Below are 27,836 nucleotides of genomic sequence, written 5' to 3'. Positions count from 1 at the left end.
CCACCTGGAGGCAGAGAGCATTAGGAGCTATGAAAAGACTGGAAACTCCTATTCCAACCTTGCTAGCCCAGCCTAGCTTCACTGAGGGTGCAAGAGTAAACAAACTCACAGCACAAGCCAGTACAGTGTCAGGAACTGCTATATGGGCAGCTGAGGGCTAAACTACTAAGTGAAATGCCTTCTCTCATGGTTCAGATCGCTACTTCTTCGCAGATCCAGGATTGCGAAGTAATAAAGGTACCTCCTCCTACAAGTAGGAACTGTTGCACTGTTTGCGTTCTCCCATTCCCTACCAGCCATGAGGTAGGCAAGGAGTGTGACAACCTTTCCATGTTACGCAGCAGGACCTCCAGCACCATTCTTCAGAGCCCCAAACCCCACCAGCAGGCAGTAGGCCAACTGCAACCCGGGCCACGCTGTGCCACTTGACATTCTGCACTCGATCCACCAGTTGCATGGACAACACTTTCCATGGGAGGCTCGTTAGCTGGCTTCTTCCATGCACACAGCGCCAATGATTTGCAAGCCTAATATCCACAGTTTCAGCTACTTGGTGAAGGTTATATAGGAGTCAAAAAAGAAAAGAGGAGGGAAGAAAAGTGGGAAGACAATCTGTTTTCACAAAAAGGCAAAACTAGATGCCACTTCAAAGCAGCTTGACACCTCCCAAAGAACCGTCCCCCCCCCCCCCCCCCGGCAGAGCCCGTGGCTGGGCAGAGGATGGCAGCGCCAGCGCCAGCAGGACACGGGCCAAACGCTACCGACAGGCGACGAACCGCCCGGCTGCCGCCACCGCTCCCGCCGCAGCCGTGCACCGGCAGCGCACCGCGGGGCCGGGCCGGGCCGGGCCCCTCCCCCGGGCCGCAGCCCCACCAGGCGGGGACCCTCGGGCCAGCCGCGGGGAGAGGGCGAGGGGCGGCCCGGGCTCACCCGCGCCGCGGCCCCGGGGCGGCGGCGTGCTCAGCCTCGCTCCGCGCGTACCGGGGCGGGGGGTCTGCGCCCCGGCCTGCCCCTGCCCCCGGGCAGCCCCTCACCCGGGGAGAGGGATGCAGCCGGCGGGGAACCTGGGCGGAGCAGGAAGCCGAGGGTGGGAGATGGCGTCGCGGGTGTCCGCTTTGGGTTGCCAAGAAGAGCCGTACCCGCGTTTCCCGCACGGAGATCCGTCAGGCGCTCCGGGGGACTTAAAAAGTAAAAAAACTTTTCAAAAAGCCTTCGCCTGGCTTCCCTACAAGGGTGAAGTCCGACCGTGGCAGTGTCGGGTGGTGCCCCTCTGGCTTCAGCCCCCCCGAAAGCCCTCGAAGGCCGAAGCGGCGGTACAGGCGAGGCTGCCGCGGCCGCCCAGCCCCGCAGCCGCCCCGCGTCCCCCGCCGCTGTCCCGGCTTGCTCCGGCTGGGCGGCCCGGCCCGCCGGGGAGGCAACGAGGGAGCAGCCAGCGAGAAAATAAACAACTTCCCTCGTGTAAAAAGTTGCCTCGCAGGTGCCTGCAGCTGGCGGTTAACACAGACAGTAAGAGGATCAACTCCATCTCCGCCAGCGGAGCAAAAGAGGAAAAAAAATAAAAAGCCCCCGCATTTGCTATTCAGAGTTTAGTTAATTTGGATGATAACGGTTAGTGTTTAATCCCATTGTACGAGAATGAATATACCGAAACCTACAAGGCTCCTGGAAGAATAATACGGCCAACAGCACCGCACGCAGGGGCGCTCGGGCGGGCAGCCGGCCCCGCCCGGCCCGGCCCGCCGGCCGCGGGAGACGCGCCCCGGGGCCGCCGCCGCCTCCCGCCGAGCCCCTCCGCGCTGCCGGCCGGCCAGGGGCGGCTGCGGGCCGGGTAGGGCCGGCGGGGCAGGGCCAGGCACCGCGCCTTTCCCCCGGCCGCTGCTGGAGAGAGGAATGGGCGAGAGCGGCGGTACCCTTCGCCATGCACCCGCGGGGACGATGAGGTGGGGAGGGTTCCCCCGTTTAAATCACTAAGGGAAACGGGTGGAAAAACACGGGGGTCACGGGAGGGGTCGTGGAGGTTTCTGAGAAGCCCCCTCCCCGAGCTGACACGGCCGGAACAAACGCTCTTTCCACACACGGCACTGCCCGGGGCTCGGCGGCGTGGCCCCGGCTGGAGGAGCAGGCACCGGGCGGCCCCGCCGCCTCCCCGGCCGCCCTAGGGTTTTCCCTCCCTGCGCCCCGGGGGTGGCGGCGCCCCGCGGCAGCGCCAGGGCCGGGGGCGGCGGCGGAGCCGCGGGGGGGGGCGAGGCTGGCGGGCGGCCCCGCGGCCCGGTGCCGGCCCCGGAGGCGCACCGCCGGCCGTGGAGAGGGCCCGGGGGGGACTCGCCCGCCGCCGCGCTGTCGGGGGGGAGGCGGGCGGCGGGGCAGGCGGCCCCACCGGCGCGGCGGGGCGGCCCCGGCGGGGCCGGTGCGTGGCGGGCCGGGGGCTCGGTGCGGGGCGGGGCGGGGGCTCGGTGCGCTCGCCAGGCGAGGAGCGCGGCTGGCCGGGCGGAGGGCCGCGGAGAGGAAAGCTAACAATGCTGTGAAAATATGTTTGCAGAAAATAGACAATTGTTGGATTAAACGTATTCAAGTATGAAATAATGCCTTTTTGTGTAAAAAACCTCAGCAATGTGAGCGTACAAAAGTTCCCCTGTGGCAGTTACTTGCTCCCTTTGTGAGCTTTGCGCTCCGGCGTCTCCACTTGGCGCGTTTAACTCGGAGCCCCCCTTTAAATGCGATTGTTTCTTTCTTTTTAATGACATTTACCGGATCAAAACATGCTGTTAATTCGATCAGAAAGCTTTACCCTCCTTAACAATGCCACAATAATTTCTCCTGAAGTTTGTTAAATTGACCAAAATTAGGCAAATGAATAGGGGGTCTGTCGGCGACCCCGCTCGCAGGTGACACCGAATAATGCACTCTAGGACCAGCTGCGATCCCCTCTTTATTTGCCCCTCTTTTCTTTGACCCGCATTATTAAAATTTAGGCCCAATGAAACTATTCATACTTTTCAATGGGACATTTTCCTATAGGATAATAGGCTACAAATTGAGCCTCTCCAAAGAAGAAGGGGGGAGCAAGGGGGGTAAGACAACAACGCACAGACGCGCACACCACACAAAAAAAGGAGCGTCGTGTGCCAAAGGCTGGCGAGAGCCTCCCCGGGCCGGCGGAAAGAAAAAAGAGGGGGGTGATGGGGCGGGGGGGGGGTTTGGATATCGTGTGCCAGCCCCCCGGTCCCACACCTGCCGGGGTGTCCCCGGCCGCATAAAGCGGTGTAAACAAAAAAAAAAAAGCCTCGCTGCCATCTCTTATAAAGATGGACGTGTCACCAAGTCGTGTGAGAAAAGCCTGAGAACAAACGGGGCCACTCCGTCTCCAAGGGTTCTCCCTTGAACTGGGCGGAACAGCCTATTAAGGGCTTACTTAATTACTTTAATGACTCTGGACAGGCTTTAAAATGCAGTCAGCGCCGGAGCTAAGGGGAGGGGTGCGGGGAGGGGAGGGGGGGGTGTGCTGGGGATTTGCAGGCAAGCGGCGGGGACGGGGCCAAGGATGCGGCGAGCGAGGCGCAGGGCGCGGATAGCCGCGCCCTGCGCCTCGCTCGCCGCATCCTTGGCCCCGTCCCCGCCGCTATTGTGGGACCATCACGTGTGTCCCCGAGGTCCACGTGGGGTGACACAGCTGGGCCGCCCCGGCTGCGTGAGGGGAGGGGGGAAAAGCAGAAGAGAGAAGGAAAAAAAAAACCACCACCACAAACCCTCATCCCTCTCTCGCCCCCTTCCACCCTGATCTTTAATGCATACATTCCCCCGGCACCGCTCGCCCCTAATCCTATGGGATCAGCGGGCCCGTGGAGGCCCCCCGGGGTCCCCCCCAAGAAGTGATGGCTTTATAAAGGGCCCGGAAAGAGAGGGGATGCAGTGCCCACCATGGCCTCCAAGCTCAAGGAGCGGAGGGTGAGTCGTCGCCCGCCTTGCGCGCACGGCTCTGCGGGGCCGCCCGGCGGACGTGGCCCAGGCCCCCTCACCGCCTTTCCCTTCAAAAAGCCCCCCCTAAAAAATCAACCACCACCCCCCCGCCAAAACAAGCCTGCCCTGCCGGGGCCGCCCGCGCAGACGGGGAGCCCCAGGGTGGCGCGGAAAGGACCGGCCGCCGGAGCATCCCTCGGGGGCCGCGTCGCGCCCGGCGCCGCTGCTCGGAACGGGCTCGGGACCGGCTGCCCTGGAGGGGTCGGGGCTGGGGGCGAATGACTCGGTGAGGCCGGATCCGACTGCTTTCCCCCCACTAACGCGCCTCGTCTGTTTTGCAGAGGACGCCGGTTTCCCACAAAGTGATTGAGAAGCGGAGGAGGGACCGCATCAACCGCTGCCTCACTGAGCTGGGGAAGACAGTGCCCATGGCTCTGGCCAAGCAGGTAGGCGAGGGGGGGTGCGGGCAGCGCCCCTCTGCCCGGTGCGGACCGACCCCCTCGGTGCGGGGGGGACCTGGGAGGGCGGCCCGGCGGAGCGCAGCTCAGCCGCAGGGTAGAGGTGATGCCCCTTTCCCCCGCCCGTTGCAGAGCTCGGGGAAGCTGGAGAAAGCGGAGATCCTGGAGATGACAGTGCAGTACCTGCGGGCCCTGCACTCGGCGGACTTCCCCCGCGGCCGGGAGAAGGGTAGGTGGGCGGGCGGGGCCCCCCGCCGGGACACCTGGCCCCGGCCCTCCCCGCCCCCCCCCAAGGCCGGCCCTGAGGAGCTCAGCTCCGCTGCCTCTTCCTTTCCAGCAGAACTGCTCTCCGAGTTCGCCAACTACTTCCACTACGGCTACCACGAGTGCATGAAGAACCTGGTCCACTACCTGACTACGGTGGAGCGGATGGAGACCAAAGACACCAAATACGCCCGCATCCTGGCCTTCCTCCAGTCCAAAGCGCGCTTCGTCACCGAGCCCCTCTTCACCTCCCTGGGCTCCCTCCCGGAGCCGGACTTTTCCTACCAGCTGCACCCCGGGCCCGAGTGCCCCGGGCACGGCCACAGCCCCGGCGAGGCCGTGCTCCAGCCGCCGTCGGGGGGGGCCCTTCCCCTGGCACGGCGCCGCCCGCAGCCCCTCCCTGCCCTACCACCTCCCCAACGCCGCCGTGACCCTCGCCAGCCCCGGCCAGCAGCGCAGCACCTTCCTCTCCTCCGTGCAGGGGCTGGACCGCCACTACCTCAACCTCCTCGGCCATTCCCACCCCAACGCCTTCGGGCTGCCCCCGGGCCAGCACCCCTCCATGCTATAGAGACTCGCCCTCGGCTGAAAAATCCTATTTATGACCGCGGACACTGCGAGTTACGCCCGGGCGCACGGGGAGGCTGCCGGGGGCAGGGAGATGCCCGGGGGTCGCGGAGGGCGGGGAGCCCCGGGCCGCCCGCCCCGGGGGCCTGGATGTGCCCCCGCCCGCTCTTCTTCCCACCTGCGGCTGCGGTGCCTGTACGAGCGATGCCTTGGAATAAATGTTTGTACCCGCCGCCCCTTCTTGTTTTCGGGAGGGAGGCGGTGGTCTCCCCCTACCCCACCCAGGGAAAAAAAAACACGAGCGAAACGCGATCGGCGAGGGCCGGGCCGGCTGCTGCGCTCCCCGGCCGTGGCTCGGCACTGCGGGCGGGCAGGGCGCGGCGCGGCGGGGCTCGGTGCCGCCCGGCCTCTGCTCCGTGGCCGTCACCGGGGGCCAGAGGGACGGATGCCGGGGATGCCCCGCCGGGTGGGTGCTGCCCGTGGGGGGATGCCCCCAGGGACACGGGTCCCACAGGCACCGGGAACTCCCGCGGGTTTTGCCGGCGATTTTCTCTGCGGCGCAGCTTGTTCAGAGGAGGAGGAAGAAGGGGGAAGGCGCAGGACAGGGCGGAGAGGGGAGGCGGCCGCTGCGGAGCTGCAGGGCGCCGGGAATAAACCGAATAAAAGCTTTGGAGAGCTCTGACAGCTTCGAAGCCCGCTGCCGGCGCGGGGCCGTGGCACGGCTCCCTCCTGCCGTGCCTAACGGGGCAACTTCGGTGCCACCTGGACCAAGCGTCCCCGGGTGTCCCCGCACCTCTGGCAGGAGGGCAGGGGGACCCCAGCCACGGTTAAGCCCGGCGGGGCCGGAGCCGCCGAGGGGTAAATTAACTTATTCCAGTTGGGTGGGGAGGCTTTCAGGAGATGTGACCCGGGTTGTTTGCCCAGGTCACGGAATGAGATGACCTGCAATTTGTAAACCAACCCGACCCTTTATTCGGAGACAGACAAAAAGATCTTAATCACAATGAGTAAAAAGCAGAATGTGTATCTTCCATTTAACCTGCAAATACAGGAAAAGCTGCTATTTCAGATTAGTGGGGAAGAGGTCAGACGGCAGGATAACGCACTGAGTCAGCCGGAGAGGGGGGAAAAAACCCCGCATTTCCTCGGGACACCTTTAGGTAAATCCAGGGAGAACCCTTCTCTTGCTCAGTGTACACAGAGCAATATGGAATCAGCCAAATGCATTGAGCAGCAGCAGCAGGATGGCTGGTGCCTATTATGGAAACACATGTCCTACACTCATTTTCACCAGCGCCGGGTGCAGAATACGGAGCAAATTCTACACGAGTTTTATTCTATGAGCATTAAGCTCTTGTGAACCCCTTTTGGCACTGAAGCATTAAAGATACTGCGTTTCCCTGGAAATAAATTATTAATATATTCAGCATTTTGGTCCCTGTTAACCAAATTAAACAAAACTGTCCTTTGCTAAGTAGATTTTCTCTCTGGGATTAGCAGAGGGCCACCATGGTCAAAACTGGGGTCATTTACATATAATTTTGCAAACTCGCACTGGTCCATGACAGTCTTTGTATCTCCAACGTTGCTATTCTGGATTTTTTTTTTCTTTTTCCTTTTTGTTTTCATTTAGCTGTGGAGGATAAACCCTGCTTTGGCTTTACAATGACTTTAGGATAAAAGTCTCCCCCCTGTGCCCATGCAGGGCTCTGAGCTCGCCTCCTGGCCCCCCAGACCCTGGCTTTTGCCCCCAAAATTATCTTGGTGTCCACTAAAGCCCGTGGTACCAGGGATGCGAGCTGAGCTGCCTTCCCAGCAGCTTGTGATCCTCATGGGCAGCAGGGCATGGAGCTCCCCTGGGACAGGCATCCCCTGTGTTTTGACAGAGGTCCAGATCATTCGTTTTTATTTTATTTTACATTTCTGTGTCTGGAGGGCAGAGATTTTTAGCACTTGCTTTTTTTTTTTTTTTCTGGACTTATTTTAGCTCTGCCATGAGCATTGCCCACCAGCTCTGGTGGGAGCAGGTAGGAGCTGGATGTCACCGGTGCTGGGCCATTTAAAGGCCGTACCTAGTCCCAGGGAGGTTGCCCATTTGGACTGGCGATGCTCATCTTCTGACATGGCAGTGCCATTTACTGGTGTCTGGCAGCAGCTAGCACAGGAATGAATAGAGGGGGTTTGTTCCTGAAAATAAGCTACTTTAACTCCCAAAGCCCCCAAAATACTAGCTTCTCTGTTACACACCTGCTTGGCTAAAAATCCTAATGATGAATGACTTGCTCTATCATTTCCTATTCCTTTCCTTCAGCTAGCACCTTTCTCCTTCTTAGACCTTCAAATCTCTGTTGTGTCATTTTGCTTTGCCTTCCTTCCCCACCCCTTTCACATCCTCTTTGCCGCCTCTTCTTCTCCCTGTTATCTGAACTCCTCTCTTTTCTTCACACTTTCCTAGTGCCACATATACCGCAATTCTTCTCACCCCAGAAAACAGTTGTACAGCATAGTCACATCTCAGTAATTTCTTTATGTTGAAGGCAAAGAATCATTTTGGGATCAAAGGACAGCAAAACGGGAGTTCACAGTTCTCTATCTGATACTGCCTGTTGTCATTTACTCTGACAGTGGAAGAGCTTATGTCAACCTTTGTAATATTGCGTTATGGAAAACATCTCCAACTCCTTAATTTATCATAAGGATTTATTTGCACTGTCATGGAAGCAAAACATCAGCAATTAGATCAAAGAGACATAAGTAGCCTGTGCACAAACTCTCCACCTTAAAAATTTACGTTTTAAACAGGCAACAGCGAAGCCTGGAAGGAAGTGTTACTGTACCACTCTCACTATTTAAATAAGTAAAAAATGTTTATGAACTTTGAGCATATATAATACAGATCAGAATTCTTCCTTCTTGCCATGGTTTTGCACTAGTCTGAAGGCATCATTCAAAGATCTGGGGGCTTTGGTGGCCGTGCCACACTGTGGAGTTTCCAGCCTTGCAAACAGCCCATGCCACAGAGCACAGTCCCCGAATTCATGCCAACACAGTCGTTTTGGGGAAAACTTATCAATCAGGTCACCAACTAATGAGAAAAGAGTATTCTTATTTTACTTTGGGTCAGTGACCCTGCTCACAGCATTGGACCGCAAACAGTTGCATCAGCACATCTATAGGGGCTGAGCCGTGGGTTGGGAAGAAGCAGCTGAGGGAAGGAGGAGGAACAGCACTGCTGGAAGCTCTTAATCACAGATCTGTTCCAGTAGTGATGCACGTGATAGCTGGCTTCCAAGTGGTACGGATATGGTCCCTTTCCCATGGTACCAAAGATCCTGCCAGTTTGTAAGTCTTGCTGTCCCACTGCTCCGTGGGATGCTGCTGCTGTTCCTCAGGCTCAAAGGTACCCCAGGGTGGCCTGCGTGATTTGACCAGGGTCATACCAGGAGTGCTTAGGAGAGCAGAGGGTCTCAGGTGCCAGGGTACAATGAGAACTATGTAACCCCTTCGCAAAGGCAGTCTTTTGGAAAGAAACCCTCCAGCCAACAGTTTCATATTTGCTGAGATGCAGCATCTAATCTCACAGATTTGCCTCCTGCCTTGGACAAGTCCATGCCCTCTCACATCATCATGTTTATTGCTAGCAAACTTGACTGCAGATTGCATAAAGGCTGCTTTAGGAAAAGAACACTGGATTCTCTTGAAGAGAACGCATAATCATGGCAAGATATATAAGAAAGGCATTTTAATATGTATATGAGGTTAAAGCTTTGATACCTACCCACAGACCATACTGCATATGGAGTGGCATGTTAAAACAAGCAAAACTCATTTTAAAAGGTGAGAGAGAGCAACACCAAGAACAAATGGATGAAACATCAAATGTGAGGAAAGAGGAGTGGTTTGGAAGATTCAAACTCAGACTATTAAGTCCAGTTCAACTTAGGAAACATTGTTTAACATTCATCTTCAAGCTACAGCAGTTGGAATGTGCATTATGTTTCACCAGCAGTAATACAGTTAATTAGGCTGAAAAAAAATGCTTTTGCTAACAAGAAATCTAAACTTTTGCACATATGCTCTGAAAAGTTTAAAGGCAATTTGATTTTTAATTACTATAAGAATACAACACCTCAAAGTGCAGTCCTAGTCTATGTAATGATTGTGTAATTAAAAAATGAAGGCTCTTTGAACAAGGGAGTCCTGCAAGGCAACAGGGAATTCATGACAGGGTCTATGACTCAGTTGTGCTTTTGGTGAACACCATGAAGGTAGTTTTACCCCTGCTGAGGGCTTAACCTAGAGCATGTAGAAGGATTTACACCAGCTCACTTTGTGGTCCTTTATTTAGAGACTATCTCAGTCTCCTGCTAGCTTTGTGGAAACCAGGCAGCTCCTCAGCTCTGAGCTCATCTCTACCTCTTGTGAATCCCTGCACCAAAATTACGCTTTCAGTCCCATGAACGGTGCAGGCATTTAGAGTAGGGTGCAGTTCAACTGAAACCCTTGAGACCAGGATTATGGCAGAAAGTGCCTTCACTCTGATTCAATAGCCTGTGCCTCCCTCTCCTAGCCCTTAGTTCCTAGCCTGAGGCTGAGACATCCTTCTAGGAAGCTGGCGTCTCAGGGTTGAAGTCTTTGAGACTAAAAACTGGGTGTCCCTCTTTGGGAGCACCTGCTCATAACCACTCTGCCCCTATGAAGCAACTTCTGTTGTCTTTGAAGGAAACACTGTGCCCTGGCTAGTCCTTTGCAAGGAGAGATAAGATGGCAGTCCATCCAGAGAGGGTTTGATCTCAGGATATCAAGTTGAAGGAGATATCCAATTTAGAGTTGCAAGCACAAAGCTGTGACAGGGTTTCAGTGCTTTCTCCACACTGGGGAGGAGTGGGGACTATGGCTTTCGCACCTCCATTCTCCTCTGGAGGTGTATGTGCCCTGTGTACCATGTGCTTCGTGTACTATGTGTATACTACTACATACTACATACATAGGAAGCCCATACAGGCCCTCTTCCGTGGTACAGCTGGATTCAGTTTAGTTTTTCTCAGTATTTCCTAGTTTAGCTTGGTTGTTCTTTGCTAAAACGTGGCTTTGTTAGATCCTCATAACTTCCCATGCATGCTACATTAGTGCCATTCCAGGGGATGAATTCACAGAGATTAGCCTTTAAAAGTCAGTCTTTCATGACTAAGATATAGGATTGGTCTTTTTTTCTTTTTTCTCAAAATGAAAACATCCTTTAATTTATCCTAGGGAAACCTCATGGTTTGATACAGACAGGTATTTGATACACCTGGACAATCTTACTCACTACAACAGGTGACACCACTATCACTGTGAGTAAAATTTAGGGTGCAGAGTTTTGTAGGACAGAAATAATTTACCCCTTACTATCAAATTGACTGCTGCGTTTTCAGGACGGGGATCTGTAGAAGGAACAATAACAACAAAACCTATAGAACAAATGCCACTTAGTTTCAGTTTCAAAAGGAGAAAAATGTAACAGAGATCTATGATATTCCCAAGCACAGATTACCGAATTTCAAGACCCTCAGAAAACCTGAGACAATATATATTACATATAACACACCTATATACTGGAATGTTCTAAGGGAATCAAGATAACCTGAGTCTTGCATATTCCACTATAAACCCCCTTTTTATCATCGGATGTAATAATAATTTTTCTATGCCACAAACTTTTTTCATACAGTACCTTCTCCTGTCTTTAAGAAATGAGAAAAAACATGTCTTGGTGTTTTATTACTGAAAGTATTGTAATTTCTCTCTCATGCCTGGAGAAGGGGAGAATGTCATTGGAAAAAGAGCAAGAGCGGGAGTACATCCTTTGCCGCATCAAGCCAAAACCTGTTAGACAGCAAAGATCTATGAAAACCAGTAAAAGATCACCATCTGCAGGAAAGCCAGTATGTTAAAGCAAACAAGAGACTCCTCCTACATGCCTGTTACCTACATGCATATGTTGTGGACCAAATCCTTAGCTAGTGCAGGTGGGCAAAGCTTCCTGGAGACCCCTGAAGCTACAGGTGCTTCCATGAGGAGGAGACATGATGGGGTTGCATCAGCAGAGAGCTTATGAAAGAGGTAAGTAAGTAATGCATACTTCAGTGGCTCCTCATGCTTCTTTTATTAATTCAGCCATGCAGCCAAATGTTTATAAAGATGCATGGAAAGTAAATAGCTAACCTGGTCCTAAGCACACAATTACTCTGATCATGAAAATGAAGTCACACACAGAACAGCTACAGAATAGGTCCTACTGCCTCTGGTACTCAGTGCATAAAATATTCCTGCAAGAAAAAAAAAGAAAACACATCTAGGCACAATAATCTACCCTTAAATGAAAGGTCAGCCTCCATCTGTCTGCATATGCAGGAGTGAATCCAACTCTGTGAGGCCACAGGATCTCCTTTCCATGATGAGGAGGTTCCAACCAACAAAATGGCATGCTGTTCTTCACTGAATATTTCATCTTCTCAAAAGCTATTTGCAACTCTCCATCCTGCACCATTGTCTCCTTTTCAGAAAATTTATCTTAGTAGCATTAATTTTCTTAGTCTGTTGTATGTTACAGGCAGTTAGCAACTGTGTTACATTAAGCTTTGCTTTATGCTTTCAAAAGGAGCTTCTACCACCCCTTCACAAAGCAACTTACAGTATTGAATATGACAAGTGACAAGTAGATAAAAGATATGCATCCCTACGAGAAGTATATGACATAGCTAGAAGGACAGGCAACAGAGAGAACATAAATGCTGTTCTTGTAGTCATGGGAATATTCTATGTTAATTTATAGCAGGTTTGCAAAGGGGTTTTTTTGGCTATATTTGGCTAGCTTTTTTATGAGCTTCTTCCAAAAACGATTTGTAATCAATTTGCCTTTTCAGATTGTGATCAAATATATAGAGAGAGAATGGTAAACCTCATCCTCTTCTAGCAGGAAGTTTTGGGGATTTGGGGACTGGAGTTCTGGAACAGAGAGGTAACCCCTGCTGCCAGCATCCAGCTTCCTAAAGGCCCTTCAAAGAGTCTTCCAGGCACTGTAACTGCAAACAGAAAAAAATCAAGGTGATAAGTTATTTCAGGAAAACACAACCATTTGGTAGGGCACAACCCCCCTTTCAGCATCTCATCACAGCTGCCAGGGCATAAGGTGAGGACATAGTGTGCTTTGGAGCCTGTAGGTCCACAAACACACGGACAGGATACTGGCAAGCTTCCCTCCTTACCAGACTGAAATGTAAGGATGGGATGGCACCAATGGGATTTTTTCATTCATGTACCTGGAAAAATTATTTTGTCATAAAGCAACATCATACCATAAAGGAAAAAGCTTTTCAGTGGTCTGATGATAGAAGGACATACAGAAATTTATAAGCATCTGACTTGAAATTAAATGTTAGATGTCTAAAAGGTAGAGGTCTAAGAATAAATTAACAATTCTAAGCAATCCTTACAGGTATCTCCAGAGGACAATTTATCAGACTGATTTTAGTTTCTCCCTTAAAAATGATCTGACTTTCCTCAGAATATATATCTTTCCTCCTTTGAATCAGGAGGGAATGCGGGATCAATAGGTCAGATTCAGGTACAGAAGTAAGGGAAAAATCAGGGCAGCTGAATCCCACCCTCACTGCTGCCTGGCAAGTAGCCTAATTTAGTTGCTCAGATATTTCAGAGGGGCTATACATCTCCATGCTAAAATATCACATTTAATTAAGAGAAGTTCAGCCTCCAATGACTCAGCCAAATAAAAACTTATTCCTCCATCTCATCTGCAAGACCTGTTTCCCATTAAAAAAAAAAATCCGACATTTTTGTGTGTCTGTTACGCAGATTGAAGGTGTAGCAAGTCCAGCCACTGAACTGATACAGGTGATGAGTGTTTAAGGGTCCCAATGGCTGGTTATCCCAGTTGCCAGATATATTTAATGTACTGGTTGCATGTATTGCTAGACCAGGTGGGAAGAATTTCACATGGGGAAGAATGGATTTTTACTGTTTCCCTCCAGCAAGCCAGACAAAGCCATTAGCCATCCACTGAAAGCCAGTGTACCTTTCTTCATAGTCTGGTTGTCAAAATGTCAAGCTCAGAAGCTTGTGCCCCTCTGCAGCCCTAGTTTAGCTCTGAGATGCCTGAGTATAGGAGCCACGTTATTCCCCTGCCACCTTCGCCAACATGAAGCAAAGGGCTTCAGAAACCTCATGTATAAAACATCTACATATAAAATCAGAAAATCTATATTCTTAAGCAATGCACACTAGGGGAGAATTTTGCTGTTGATTTCAATGGAAATTAATTCTCTTCTCCTCTCCTTTGCATTACAGTCACTGAAATTTTACCAGCTCTGGCTGCTAACATGTGTGAACAGAATAATGCTGTGTCCTCATGAATGCACTTAGGAACTGGCATTTCATCACAAATAAATACATTATAGGATAGACAATGTTTAATCCCTCTTTTAGAAAAATAAGTTTTTAATTTTTTTTTTTTTAGGATTCATCATCAGCCAGTTTTGTTGCTGAAGTGTGTGCTTCATGCATTTTAAAAAGAAAGCTTATCCTTAGCCACGTGCTATTTCACTGAACCCCCTACTCATCCAGTTTCATTACATTTTTGGAACAGAGCACCATGTTAGAACACAGTTTTGCAATCACAGTTTTTTTTTCTACTAAAAGAAATTACGTTTCCCCACACTCTGACCACTGGATGTCAGAATCACAGCGGAGCTTTGTCATAACCTTAAGTCATTAGCTCCTTTTTGGGGTGGACAATGCTTGGCATCAGGAAAACATACAGAGCTCAAGGAGTAGCCAAATGTCTCACAGACTCCGAAAAATCCAATGTGTTGTCTCTATAATTAAGGCTCTCAAGATTGCAGAGTTCACATGTAATTTCAGACTAGATGTCAAAACTTCCATCAATGTACCAAAATACGAAATGTAGTGGCACTAAAATGAGCAGTAACAATAGATAGTAACTATTTTGAAGGAAAATATGAAGTTATTCTAATTATTAGCCAAATACTGTGTACTTAACCAGCAAACTCCCAGCAAAGTCATTGGCGTCTTCAGAAATTTTTCTAAGGATCATAGTTTTATGCCAACAGACATCAAACTGCTAAAATGATGCTTGCTCAGATAGAAAATCCTCTGAATGAGGGATAAGGAGTGAAACTCCAGGGACATCACCACCCACCACTGTTCTAGTTTATTTTTACCAGCATTTCCAAGGTCAGATGCCTTACCTCTTCAACAGAAGGTACATGGTCTCCTGAGCGAGATGCCAGGAGTTATTTCATCTAAATCTTCAAACTCCTTTTCTATTGCTGGGTAGTGTTTATTCAGTAAGCTTTTAATAGCTTTGGGGGGAAAGCCTGTTGATGCAAAAAGTTATAAACAGGACTTTGCCTGTTATCATGCTGATACAATTTCTCCTTGTGATTTGTCTGCTGGTGCCTTCAGCTGTCTCTACAGATTTGATGTATCACAATACCATGACTTCTATGTGGTCCCAACGATGTGCTCCAGAATGCACTGTAGTCCTGAAATTTTCCAGGAGGAAAGATTACCCAAGTTACAAAGAGTGGAATGAATTTTGGCAGCTACTCAGTCAGCAGATTAGAAACAGGGAGCAGGTCCCTACTGACAAAGGACTACAAGTCAAGATTAAACTCCACATTACTGACAGGTTGCAGTCTGAAATTCCCATCTCGTTTCTCATTTCTTCTTGTTTCTGCTGTACTTCAGACCATAATGTAACTATTTGTACTATGGAGTAGCTCACATAGCTTCTGCATTATTTTATACATTATTTTACATATTATTATATAGATTCTAGATAATCATTGCTCAGAATTTATTCCAGCAGAAAGGGCAACGCAGTTCGCAGTGCTGGCCCTGCAAGGATTTGCACATAAACTCAGCCTTATGCACTTGGCTTGCTTTACTTTACTGAGGGCTGTTTCACTCAGAGTTCAGGGGAGCTGGTGAAAACCAGATGGAGGTAAAGTGTCAGTATCACCGGGATTTCAGAGGACTGGCAAATGAGGGGAAAAAAAATAGTGGTCATAATGGTGCGTTCCTCCAAACTAACAAGGACAACATCCCTGAAAACAGCCAGGATCAAGATTAGTGGCCACAAAACTGTCATCTGCATGTTTGGCAGCAGGACCTCAGATGCAGCTCTGAGCTTTCCTACCAAATTTTAACCCAGAGGGATGACAGTCAGTTCTACCCCAGTGGAAGACAAGCTGCTCTTCAGGACAAAAAAAAAAGTAGTATTGCAGGAGCATGACACATGTTTTCTGTACCTGCCTAGGATATCTTCCACCTACGCTTTTTGGACCTGCTTATTTTCCTTCTGTTTCTGTGCATCTTTCTTCTCTTTAGGCTCAGATCCCAGCCTGAACTGAGGTCTCTCATCAAAGAGAGTATGCAGCCTTGTTCTGAAAGAGAAAACACAATCAGTTTGCTCCTCTCTCTTTTTGCAATCACATGATGCCTCTCCCTAACAAACATACCAGAGCCTAGGTAAGCAAGAAACATTCATTACTGTAATACCTGCCAGTACAGTTTCAGGCTGTTTTTCTTCTTAAAAGGTAACCACAGGTATGGCAGTGCTGGACAGCACTGTTTAACCACAGCAGATTGGATGCTGCCCTGACTTATATCCTCTGCCAGCCTGAGTGAATGCAGGAGCTGGTAACTTCGCATATTCCCTCTGAAGGGACAAATGCCCAGATATAATGCATTTGAGGACACGTCTTTCGGGAGTCTCTCTAGCCCACCTGGTGCAGCTCAGGAAGGCAACTCAGCCTGTACGTGTTTACCTTGCTGCCCGGAAAAGAACAAGCAGGCCAGGGCATAATGCAGCCTGGCCATGGCAGGGCTCTCAGGGCTGTACGGCTTGTCTTGCAAATCCTTCTGATGGTAATAATGGTTGCATGACCAAGACACAAACTTTAATTTCATATTTAATCACAAAGTGCAAAATGGGGAGCCTGTCCGGCAGCTGGCAGCCTTGCCTGCCTTTCACCCACAACCCGTAGGGAGCGTGGCTTCAAAGTGCAGCGCCCACTGAAGTGTCTTCTGTTCACCACGAACTGGAGCATAAAGCAGCTTTTAAAAAGATGAAGCAATCTCCAGGTGGTTCAGGGCATGGAGCTACGGCGAAATGTCTGCGGTGGTGCATAACGCAGGCCGGCAGGGTTAAAAGGGAGGCTGTCCAAATTCATCCCAGACCTGCAAATCTTGAAACACGTAATACCCTACATGTGTCAGATAAAAAGCCAGAAAGAAAGGTGCCCCCTAATGAGTTTTTTTTGCGCATGGGTGAGCGAAAGGGCTGCTTCAGGAGGCTAATAACTGAAAACCTTCCAGGCTTTTGTCCGGAGAAATGGCAGGCACTTTCCATCCCTTTGAAAAAAAGAAGGCCTTTTGGAGTCTTCACGAGAGATGTGGATTTTAAGGGCGACCTTAGGTCATACAGAACTAATCAAGCGAAAACAATAAGAAAATTAGACTGACAGTCAGCAAGTATCTGAGGACTTTATCAAAAAGAATTAGGAATGGACAAATTCACTGGGAGCAAAGGATCAGATCTGCAAGGTGGCATTGTGTGGTGGGATTAAATTATTTATTCATTGTTAATTTATTTATTTATGTATGTGCAAATGACCTAGCTGCTGCAGGTGCTGAGGAGTTTCTGAAAAGGCCCAGTTTTAGAGCCAAGGCTAGAATATTGGTCCATTTAACTCATTCTTTTCCTTAAGGCGATCAAACAGTGACTTTTATCTAGGAGATAGAAGAGGAAAACCATATGTGTACTGGGAATGACGCAGAGTCTAAGCAGCACTAAGTACCCAAGTATTCCAGTCTCATTCAAGAATGGTGTGCAGTTTAATGTCCAGCAAATTAGCAAATGAATGCTTATGTCAATATGTGAAAAATCCCTAGTTGGTTTAAACAGATAAAAAGCCTCTTGGGGAATGGCAGAAAATGCAGGCTTTCTCTCCCTGTCTTTTTTAAAGAAAGAAAGAGAAACAGTACTTATTAAGTTTTCCCCAAACTTACAAAAAGTTGCAGAAAACAACAACAGTCTACGTGGATGCTGGATCTTATATATGCATGAAATATTTCCCATGCTGCTACTGCAAAAACACAAGAAGCTTTTGCCAGGCACTCTTTGAATCACATACTTGCTATTCAGAAGAAAACAGTTAAAATCTGGGACAGCTACAGAGCCTGTTGGATGCCATCCTGCTATCCCTCTCTTAAAGGTACAGGAGGTCAAAAGCCCTGGAGAGGGTCCATCTTTACCCTGGTTTATAAAATCAATCTATCTTGAAGATGAAATCCACAAACACCTCTTGTTTTTCCTTCTCCAAATGTAACCCTTAATAGGAAAGGGTAAAAAATTGTCATCTCATGTCCCACTTGACCCAGCAGAGCAAAGCCACAGTGGGGACTCTGTGTACGACATGACCCTGGGGAAAAAAGGAACACGAGATCTCAGCGTGGGGGTTGGAGGCAAGAAGTCACACATATTGAAAATGACAGCATCACGTCAGTTAATGCCATGTGCTAAGAAAGTCCTTCTGGGTTTTACGTCCTTCTGCAGAGACAGGACATAAGAGGACATACTTGAAGGCTGATTGGTAAGGAAGATTTTTTACTAAATCCAGAAAGGGGTCGTAGGTATTTGGGCAGGACAGATCATAATGAATTATCTTTCTTCAGGACAAGCATTGATAGCTATGCTGGGGATAATAAAACTGCCCCATAAGACAAATGGAAACCTACACATCTTGAAACCAGGCGGCAGGTTTATGCAGAATGCCATCTTACATACTTCTGCTTCGCCCAATGGTATTTCCCTCCTCTTGGCCATTCTTAGGCCCTCTTCTCAAAACCAGCCTTCTTTATGTCATTTTGGAGTAAGGGCTACTAAAGAGAAAAAGGGAAGGTATTTTAAAGAATAAATGTCTTTAATAATACTAAATTTAAAACATGACCTCAAATTAAAAGTTCAATGAGAGAACTTCCCAGGCCATGCAAAAAAAACACAGGTCATGTAGAAAGTCTGCTTCCCCCCTGGAGCCAAAAAGTCCTCCTTTCTCCCTTGAACGTTAATGTGCAAGGATGAATTCGGTCAATATGAATGCCAGCATGTCACTAACATGCTACCACTTACCTTCTGCAGACCACTGAGAGCTGTGACACATGGTAACCAGGGAGCCTGCTGAGCTACGGTCTTACTCCATGGGTTGAGAGGGTGCCTTTTAAAATGGCAGAAGCCAAAAGCAGAGTTACATAGCACTGAGAGCTCAGTCAGGAACAAGCAGCACAGGCTGGGCCTCTTCTTGTTCATTGTTTCAAATGGATGGAGTCCCAGCTTATAGGAGAAGTACTTATTATCAGTATGCAAGGGCATGATCTAGTACTATGACTGAATTTTGTGTCCTCAAGGCTATCCAATTCACCTTCTATGTTGTCTCTGACTTCAGCTATGTTGACAATGTTTCTCAGCTTTATGTCATGGGCAAACATCACCACTACCTGCCTTTTGGTGTCAAACTCATTAGATAAAATACTAATATTTCCATTAGTATTCTACTTTCAATATTACGTTCTCTCACCTATCTCCCCACCTATTCATTTTAAGATTTCTCTACTATTTCCCACTTTTTCCACTTCAGTGTTCACTTCCCAAATCATGCAGAATTAAAATTCTTTTTTTTCTGCTAATTAAGATGTTTTGCTTAATGTCTCACTGATGTTTTACACAGAAGAGTCAAACTGGCTGTGAGTCCTTCTTCTGTTGGGGAAACAGGCTGGCTGCCTACATAAGTGAAAAGAGCTGCCTCAAGGCAGAATGGAAATATGGACTTGAATTCTGCAGGCAGGGCTCAGCACAGGACCAGGGGGAGGACAAGGGTAAAAGGTAGCTTCAATTGTCCTAGCACTCATTAGTACACTTTGCCAAGGGATGCCCAGGAGACCTTCCCCTTTGCTCTATGCATGTGCAATTGTGCACCAGTCATAGAATGGTTTGGGTTGGAAGGGACCTTAAAGATCATCTAGTTCCAACTCCCCTGCCACAGGCAGGGACACCTTTCCACTAGACCAGGTTGCTCAAAGCCCCATCCAATCTGGCCTTAAACACTGCCAGGGAAGGGGCATCCACAACTTCTCTGGGCAACCTGTTCCAGTGTCTGAGCAGCCTTACAGTAAAGAATTTCTTCATAATATCTAATCTAAATCTACCCTCTTTTGGTTTAAAACAGTTCCCCCTCGTCCTATCACTCATGCCCTTGTAAAAAGTCCCTCTCCAGCTTTCCTGTAGGCCCCCTTCAGGTACTGGAAGGCTGCTCTAAGGTCTCTCTGGAGCCTTCTCTTCTCCAGTCATTCATTAATGTCTTCTAGCATCTGGTAGCCCACACTGCTTCATGAAGCAGCAGTACAGTAGATTACAAAGACACTACATTGGTAGGTCTAAGAAATTAAATATGGGGAAACTAGAACAGGGAGCCCTGCTACATCTGGAGCTCTGCACAGTTACATGGGCAAAGAGTTGAATTCACACAATCCAACTCCAACAGAAGATTCTTCCAGGAACTTCAAGGATCTAAAGCTTAGCCTTGAATGAGATCCCATCAGCTAATGCCCTTGTTGTCATTACCTACCAAGTCCTATTGGATGTGGTTGCAAACTACAGGATGTAAAATTACCAGAGATTTCTGTAGCCTTTCACATGGAGTACATGACTAAACTGAAAATAGAGATCTCATATTGCTTACTGTTATTAAATTCTAGCTTCTCTAACATTCTGTGTTTGTTTCAGTGTCCTGTTGTTAAAAGAACTCTTTCACTTCAGAGACTGTGTGGACAAGTATGTAGGATGCTCAGCTCAGAGTTAGAAAGGCTGTGCTCTAGTCCCATCTTCGCCATGGCACTTAAGGATGCAGTCACAGTTTCTGCCTCTGTTTTCACATATGTAAATCAGAGACCAGAGCATCTATTGCTTTTGCATTTAAGATGTATCACAGCTTATTATTATTAATTTCCCTTCTTTGTTTTCTTAATTCTAATACTGCCATTGGTTTAAGATTTGGATCCATGGAGTCATTCTGCCTAGATCTTCTCAGCACCCCCTAGTTCAGGCAGCCAAGCTGTTGAAATCCCTTGCATTTTCACAACACAGAAGGTCAAGGGTAGTCCCAGAAATCTTCTCATCTGGATTTCATACTAGCCTTCAAGGAAGGAGGCAGTGGAAGTGGGAGATTCTATCATAGAATACCAGGTTGGAAAGGACCTCAAGGATCATCTGGTCCAACTTTTCTTCACAAAAGCATGGTCTAGACAAGATGGCCCAGCATCCTGTCCAGCTGAATCTTAAAAGTGTCCAGTGTTGGGGAATCTACCACTTCCCTGGGGAGGTTATTCCAATGGCTGATTGTTCTCATTGTGACAAATTTTCCTCGTGTCCAATCAGAATCTCACCAGGAGTAACTTGTAACCCATTACCCCTTGTCTTTTCCATGTGACTCCTTGTAAAAAGGGAGTCTCCATCTTCTTTGTAGCCACCCTTTAAGTACTGGAACATGGTGATAAGGTCTCCCCTAAGCCTTCTTTTCTCAAGGCTGAACAAACCCAGTTCTCTCAGCCTTTCCTCATATGGCCAGCTTCCCAGTCCTTAGATCATCTTTGTCACCCTTCTCTGGCCCTTTCTCTGGACCCCAAGTCATACATGGGGATACTTGTTTGTAAGTTTAAAGTAAAGTTAATTAAACATCCACAGGTATTAGAAACCTATCAGAAACGGAAAATTAGAAAAGGAAGTGTCTTCATTTAGCCCACACCCAGGGCTAAACAATAAGCAGTTGTTCTCTCACCCAATGTCCCTTGCCCAACCGAGAAAGGGAATTGGGAAAAGGAGGGAGACTCCTGGGTTAAAATTTAAACAGATTTAATAAAAGAAGGAAACCAATATCAATGATAATACAAAACACACAAAATTATACTCAGCCCACAGAGTGGTGGCAAGAAGGAGAAAGAGGAAAGGGAGAAGAGAGCAGAGCAAAAAGAGCCCCACCCCCCAGCAGCTTTCCCATTTATAGTGAACATGACGTTAATGTTACGGAATATACCTGTGGGCCAGCCTGGGGCAGCTGCCCTGGCTGTCACTGGTAATGGCCTTGATCACCATACCACAGCTGGCCACAAACTGAAACAAAATGTAACAGAAAAGTGATTCTATAAATTTTATCTCCATGAAACCAGGATAGGAACTTCAGTGGCCAGGAAGTGGCATGAGGAAACCAGACTCTTCTCTGAGCCACAGAGAGGCAGTTCAAGTAGGGTCTGGGGAAGTCCTGTCACCAAGTTCAAGGTGCAGCAGCTATAGCCTCCTTGTTATGTTTGCATCCTCTGGGATGTTTGCATTTTACAAATAAAGGCTTTCACTATGCAAATAGGTGTAAAGTCACTGTGAAATTAGTGGGCTATTTCTCTATTCAGCAAAGTCCATGGATGTTTACACATGGTTCAAAGCTGTGCCAGGGAAGTTTTAGACTGGACATTAAGAAGCATTTCTTTACAGAGAGGGTGGTCAAACACTGGAACAGGCTTCCTGGAGAGCTGGTCAGTGCCCCAAGCCTGTCAGTGTTTAAGAGGCATTTGGACAACACCCTTAACAACATGCTTTAACTTTTGGTCAGCCCTGAATTGGTCAGGCAGTTGGACTAGATGATCTTTGTAGGTCCCTTCCAACTGAAATAGTCTAGTCTATTCTATTCTACCTCCTGAAGGGAGAAAAAAAATAACAGCAATTAAAATGTAGACAAAGTGATAAGTGAGACAAAACAGAAAATTATGCTACCTTTCAAATGAAAATTTTGTCTATCTGACAAAAGACTTTTCCAAACAGACCCATAGATTTTACTGAAGCATAAGGACATCTTTTTAACAAGAAGCAGACAAAGTCCATTTAAATGATAACTATTGTTATAACAGTTTTCGGCATAAAGGCCAAAGATAAAGGGGGACAAAAATGCAGAACATAAAAAGAGACATGCAAAAGCAAGACATTGTTAAGAAAGACGTTATTAAAAAATTCCCATTAAAGCTGAACAGATAGTTAGCACTAATAAATACATCAGTAAAGGACCCAAAGAACCTTCCTTTGAGCAGAGGAAGTTTGGCTTGGATGATCAGACACTCAGTAAGACAAAGAGCAAGGCAGCAAGTGCAATGCAAATCTGCTCTTTGGGGTCTGGTCCATGATGACGGTTACTACCACACAAGTGTTTTCAAGTACACTTCATATTTTCCCTACCTCTGGAAATGTCCAAGTACTACTCACTGAAACACTGAGTTAGTCCTCAGCTTCGAAAATTGGAGGGTCCGAGACACTAGAGCGTTCTGATCTAGCAACGTATCCATTCCCTGAAACACTGCTCTGCTTAGCCATAAAAATACAACATTTCTGGACTTTTCTCAAATATTATAATATTATACAACCTTAAATATGTTTTGCAGGAGGAAGGATGAACCTTTAATATACTTACCGTGTGGTTGGTTACAACTTCTGTATGCTCTTTTATACAGTATATATTATTCTGAACAGTGTCTAAGATAACAGATAAAATACATACAGCACACAGAATTACAGAATCACAGAATCACAGAATCACATAATGGTTAAGGGTTGGAAGGGACCTCTGGAGATCATCTAGTCCAACCCCCTGCCAAAGCAGGTTCACCTAGAGCATGTTGCACAGGGTCGCTTCCAGGCGGGTTTTGAATATCTGCAGAGAAGGAGACTCCACAACCTCCCTGGGCAGCCTGTTCCAGTGCTCTGTCACCCTCAAAGTAAAGAAGTTCCTCCACATATTCAGATGGAACTTCCCATGTTTCAGCTTGTGCCCATTGCCCCTTGTCCTGTCACTGGGCACCACTGAGAAGAATCTGGTCCCCTCCTCTTGACACCCACCCCTAAGATATTTGTAAGTGTTGATAAGATCCCCTCTCAGTCTTCTCAGGAGAAGTTTAGACAGCCAGCAGCTCAGCCCTATTTAGGTGTCTTCAGGAAATGAAACTGAGAATTAGAAAGCTGTTTGGCTGGAACACATGCATACTGCGGCCTTCTTCTCAAACAACTTCCTAGTGGTCCTACAGAATTTGGTTTGGCTTACTTTAATGGGAAGACATGGAGGAAAAGAAGTCACAGAAGTAGGAATTATTTTGCTGGATGCCACCAGAACATCCCTTAAAAACTCTACAGAAGTTAAAATTATTCTGTAGAGACTCTGCCCCTTCCAGAGACAACATACATATTGTTTCTTGTACTTTTATCTGGGATAAGCATATGAAAATAGAATTTATATACAACCAAATACATCACTGACTGGAAGAAAGGGCATTTCCACATTTCATATTGATTAGAAGCTGCCAGGGGGAAAAAAAAAACAACAAAATTTATAGATTTTTTAAAAAAATCTTATGATAGGCTACTAAATGAAGGGAAACAGCTTCATAAGGTCACCCTGACTGCTGAGATGCTGTTGTGGCAAACATCCAAGAGTTAATTTGAAGTCAAGTGTAAATACACAGCAAGGTGTTTTGCCCAGTTCAGAAAGCTGGACTAAATGATTTAAGAGTTTTGTCTAGAACCATCATCATCTTTGACTCTTTTTCGTGAGACATCCCATCTAGATGGGATCTCATGAGCTCTAGATCTAGATATAGAAAATATAGAGAAAAAAAAAGAAAAAAAATAGAGGTATGACATCACATATCCCTGCAAGGGAGAACATTTCTTTCTCCTTCTTTACAGAAACACAGGAAGTAACAGTGGTAATTCAAAGTCATGTTAGAAAACCAGCATGAAATTATGAAATAAAAATGAAAAAAAATGTTAGAGACCTCAACTGCCCTTGGTCTATTGGCAATTCACGTGCAAGTGCCTGAAAACCAGAAATAGAAACTAACTAGTTTATTTCTGTGTTCATGGCACATTAAATTAAAGGTTGCTGGTGAAAAATAATTTTTATTTTTAGAGAACTGTCCCGTTTTAATAACCTGATTGTTACCAGTCACAGAGAAATTGGGGCAATTCCTAAATACCTAATTCTAAACTGTGTGAGTTGGTGAACCCCTCTGAAGGTAGTGCTGGCATATGTGTGGGATGTACACTATGTACTTGTGGCCCAGCATGATTCTGGTTGTCATGCATCAGCTGCTGAGGCCACTGACATTGGTAGAGTCAGGCACCCAAGAGCAACTGTCTGTGCTTGAGGTACGAGGTCACCAACAACAATGAGATCAATAGTAAGATGGCTGGTACAGCAGCAAGAGGGAGATGGCAGGCTTATCTTCCCGTGGACTGTCACTGCTAAGATTCCTTGGTCTGCAATTGCTTCAGCCCTTCAGGCTGATTTAGTTAGATTTATATGAGAATAAGACAAAGCAAGTTATGAATAGAAGAATTATGAAAAAGGTCCATACCAACATTCCATTTACCATACGACTGCTTCAAACCTTTGGGAAGACTCAAGTCGAAACTGGTTTTGCCTGGAGTAAAACTATATCAGAACACCCTGAGATATGCACAGGTCAGGTCCAACTGGGACACAGCACCTCACATGCCTCTACATTTCACTGTCAGTGAAAAGGGTAAGGATTGGTGAAGACGCACTGGAAAATGGAAAGATCTATTGTGTTTCTATTTTTGTAACAAACTTGCTTGGCATGTGCTGCTGACCACTGCCTGCGCATCCACGTGCTGTCGGCTGACGGCTCAGGAATGCAAGCGGACCAGGGCAGCTCCAGCAGGACGTCAGCTCCAGTGGCTGTGCCAGACTCTCTAGCAGAGGCTGTGCTGTAACAACTGTGCTATAGGCTGGAATGAGATTGCTTTTGTGCACTTATTTCCAGCTTAGCTTGGTTCATGTCACCTGGGCACGTCACATACTTGAGGATGAAAGCTGGACCCTTCTGTTTGCCCCATCATCTCCCATTAAGATTGGACTTAAACCACTTTGGGCTTAAAACATCTCACAGCAGCCTGAAGTCTGAAAGTTTCATCAGCTGGAAGAGCTCTCTCTCCTTTTTTTCATGCCCCAGCCTTGCCAGGTCACTCTCCAAAACAAGGCTCACCAGAGTCCAGTTCCCCCTGGCCACTGTCAGCTGCCTCCCCCTCTCCCTCTGCTCTGCAGTGTACAGTGAAGAGATGCACCAGCAAGAGCACTTTGCCCACCAAACATTTCTCTGCAGAGAGGGGATATCCAGATGCAAACTAGCGTGGCTTTCCAGATGTTTAGTAATTCAAGATCTACCCAACTGTAAGGCAGAACAGCTAAGGTGGGGAAGAAGTTTCACATGAATAAATAGCAGGAAACTTAAGGTTAAATCTAAGCATGCTAAATAGGCAGCAAAATGGACCCTTGTTTAAGGTTATCATCAGACATGAGCTAGCTGAAATTTGAATGCTGGCAATGTCGACGTCAGGAAATTTGGCAGGGGAAAGCACTGCTGCCCCAAGCTCCCATACTTAGAGCTGCCTGAATGGGATAGAGTTTCATCTGCTGTTTAAAGCACCCACAGCCATCTCACAGAAAACATGTCCCACTGTATCTGATGGCATCTCAAACCTTTTCCAGCACTTTTCCAGTAATCCAACTAACCAAAAAGAAACAAATCAAACTAACAAAAAACCCCAAACAAAACCCCACTTTCCCACCCCAAAACATGGAGAGGAAAATCTCAGATGTTTCTTTCTGAATTCACAAAGAAGAACTTTGCAGCAGAAGTGAAACAATTACCTTCCTCCTCTTACTCCTCAGCCCCTGCTGTTTGGGGCTGGCGGGACCACGGGTACGGGTGCAGGGGCCCAGGCTCTGCCAGCAGCAGCTGGTGGAGCCCAGGTTCCCGCACCCACACCCCCAGTCCTGCCGGTGGTGGACCAATATGGTGCTGCTCCAGCAGTGGTGACAAATCTTTTTGTAGGCAACTGTCGCTACTTACCCTATTGCAGCTGCCCCATGGTTCACAGAGTGGTGATAAGGAAGGAATATTTTTGTCTGAAACGTTTCTGCTTCTGTCCTGCAAAAGTGACTGAATCCAACTGGCGGCTGGTCACTAGCGGTGTTCCCCAGGGCTCAGTTCTGGGGCCTGTGCTGTTCAATATCTTTATAGATGATCTAGACATAGGGATTGAGTGCACCCTCAGCAAATTTGCAGATGACACCAAGCTGCGTGGGAGTGTCGATCTGCTGGAGGGTAGGAAGGCCCTACAGAGGGATCTGGACAGGTTAGATAGATGGGCCCAGAGCAACGGCATGAGGTTCAACAAGAACAAGTGCCGGGTCTTACACTTCAGTCACAACAACCCCATGCAGCGCTACAGGCTGGGGGAAGAGTGGTTAGAAAGCGGCCCGGCAGAAAGAGACCTGGGGGTGCTGATTGACAGCCGGCTGAACATGAGCCAGCAGTGTGCCCAGGTGGCCAAGAAGGCCAATGGCATCCTGGCCTCTATTAGGAATACTGTAGCTAGCCGGTCTAGGGAAGTGATCGTCCCTCTGTACTCGGCACTGGTGAGGCCGCACCTTGAATACTGTGTCCAGTTCTGGGCCCCGCACTTCAAGAAAGATGTTGAGGTGTTGGAGCGAGTCCAGAGGAGGGCGACCAAGCTGGTGAAGGGTCTGGAGGGTCTGACTTACGAGGAACGGCTGAGGGAGCTGGGGTTGTTTAGCCTGGAGAAGAGGAGGCTCAGAGGTGACCTTATTGCAGTCTACAACTACCTAAAGGGAGGTTGTAGTGAAGTGGGAGTCGACCTCTTCTCCCGGGCAACTAGCGATAGGACAAGAGGACACAGCCTCAAGCTTCGCCAGGGGAGGTTCAGGTTGGACATTAGGAAGAATTTCTTTACAGAAAGGGTTATTAGACATTGGAATGGGCTGCTCAGGGAGGTGGTGGAGTCACCATGTCTGGATGTGTTTAAGAAAAGACTGGACATGGCACTTAGTGCCATGGTCTAGTTGACAGGGTGGTGTCAGGGCAACGGTTGGACTCGATGATCCCAGAGGTCTCTTCCAACCTGATTGATTCTGTGAATCGGAGGTCGCTTTGTCAGCCCATCTGTAAAAACCAGCCTTTTGCGTTTTGTTCCCCCACAAGTAACTAATACAAGACGACTGCATAGCACATCCTTCTGCTGTCAAAAAGAAATTCAAAAGAAATGTTGCAAAACTTAATTTTGATCTAAAACTCATCACAAACGTTTGGAGGAATAAGAAAGAAGCCAAGCCACAGATTTGAAATTTATTTGCTCGAGAAAACTCTGCCAAAAGGCATCCTCCGCTTTTCTGTCAGGCCCTGTTTTTCCACCTCATTTTACAGCTGCTGTGACTGAGGTCAAGTGATATGTCACTCTGTCAGATCACACAGCGAGTCAGTGGCTCTTCCTGGATTAGACCGATTCCACACGGCCCTCTGAAAAGATTTGTAACAAATGTCAGCACCAACCGTCCACTGTTTAAAGCATATGTTTAAAGCTCTTAGACATCT

At 48.0% G+C, this 27,836-nt stretch overlaps 1 protein-coding gene across 1 annotated transcript; it reads left to right on the top strand.

Moving 5' to 3' along the window:
* Positions 1-1,094: 1,094 nt before the first annotated feature.
* On the top strand, positions 1,095-5,326 carry HELT (helt bHLH transcription factor). The gene is given in 6 exon segments (XM_068404152.1): positions 1,095-1,313; positions 1,833-1,940; positions 4,299-4,403; positions 4,548-4,644; positions 4,753-5,036; positions 5,038-5,326. Coding segments are annotated over 6 exon segments (1,026 nt in total). The 3' UTR covers positions 5,251-5,326.
* The last annotated feature ends 22,510 nt before the right edge of the window (positions 5,327-27,836 follow it).

This window comes from Nyctibius grandis, chromosome 6, assembly GCF_013368605.1.
Source record: "Nyctibius grandis isolate bNycGra1 chromosome 6, bNycGra1.pri, whole genome shotgun sequence".
Lineage (NCBI taxonomy): Eukaryota > Metazoa > Chordata > Aves > Nyctibiiformes > Nyctibiidae > Nyctibius > Nyctibius grandis.
The sequence above is the reverse complement of the archived record's forward strand: the minus strand, read 5'-3'. Positions and strand labels throughout refer to the sequence as shown.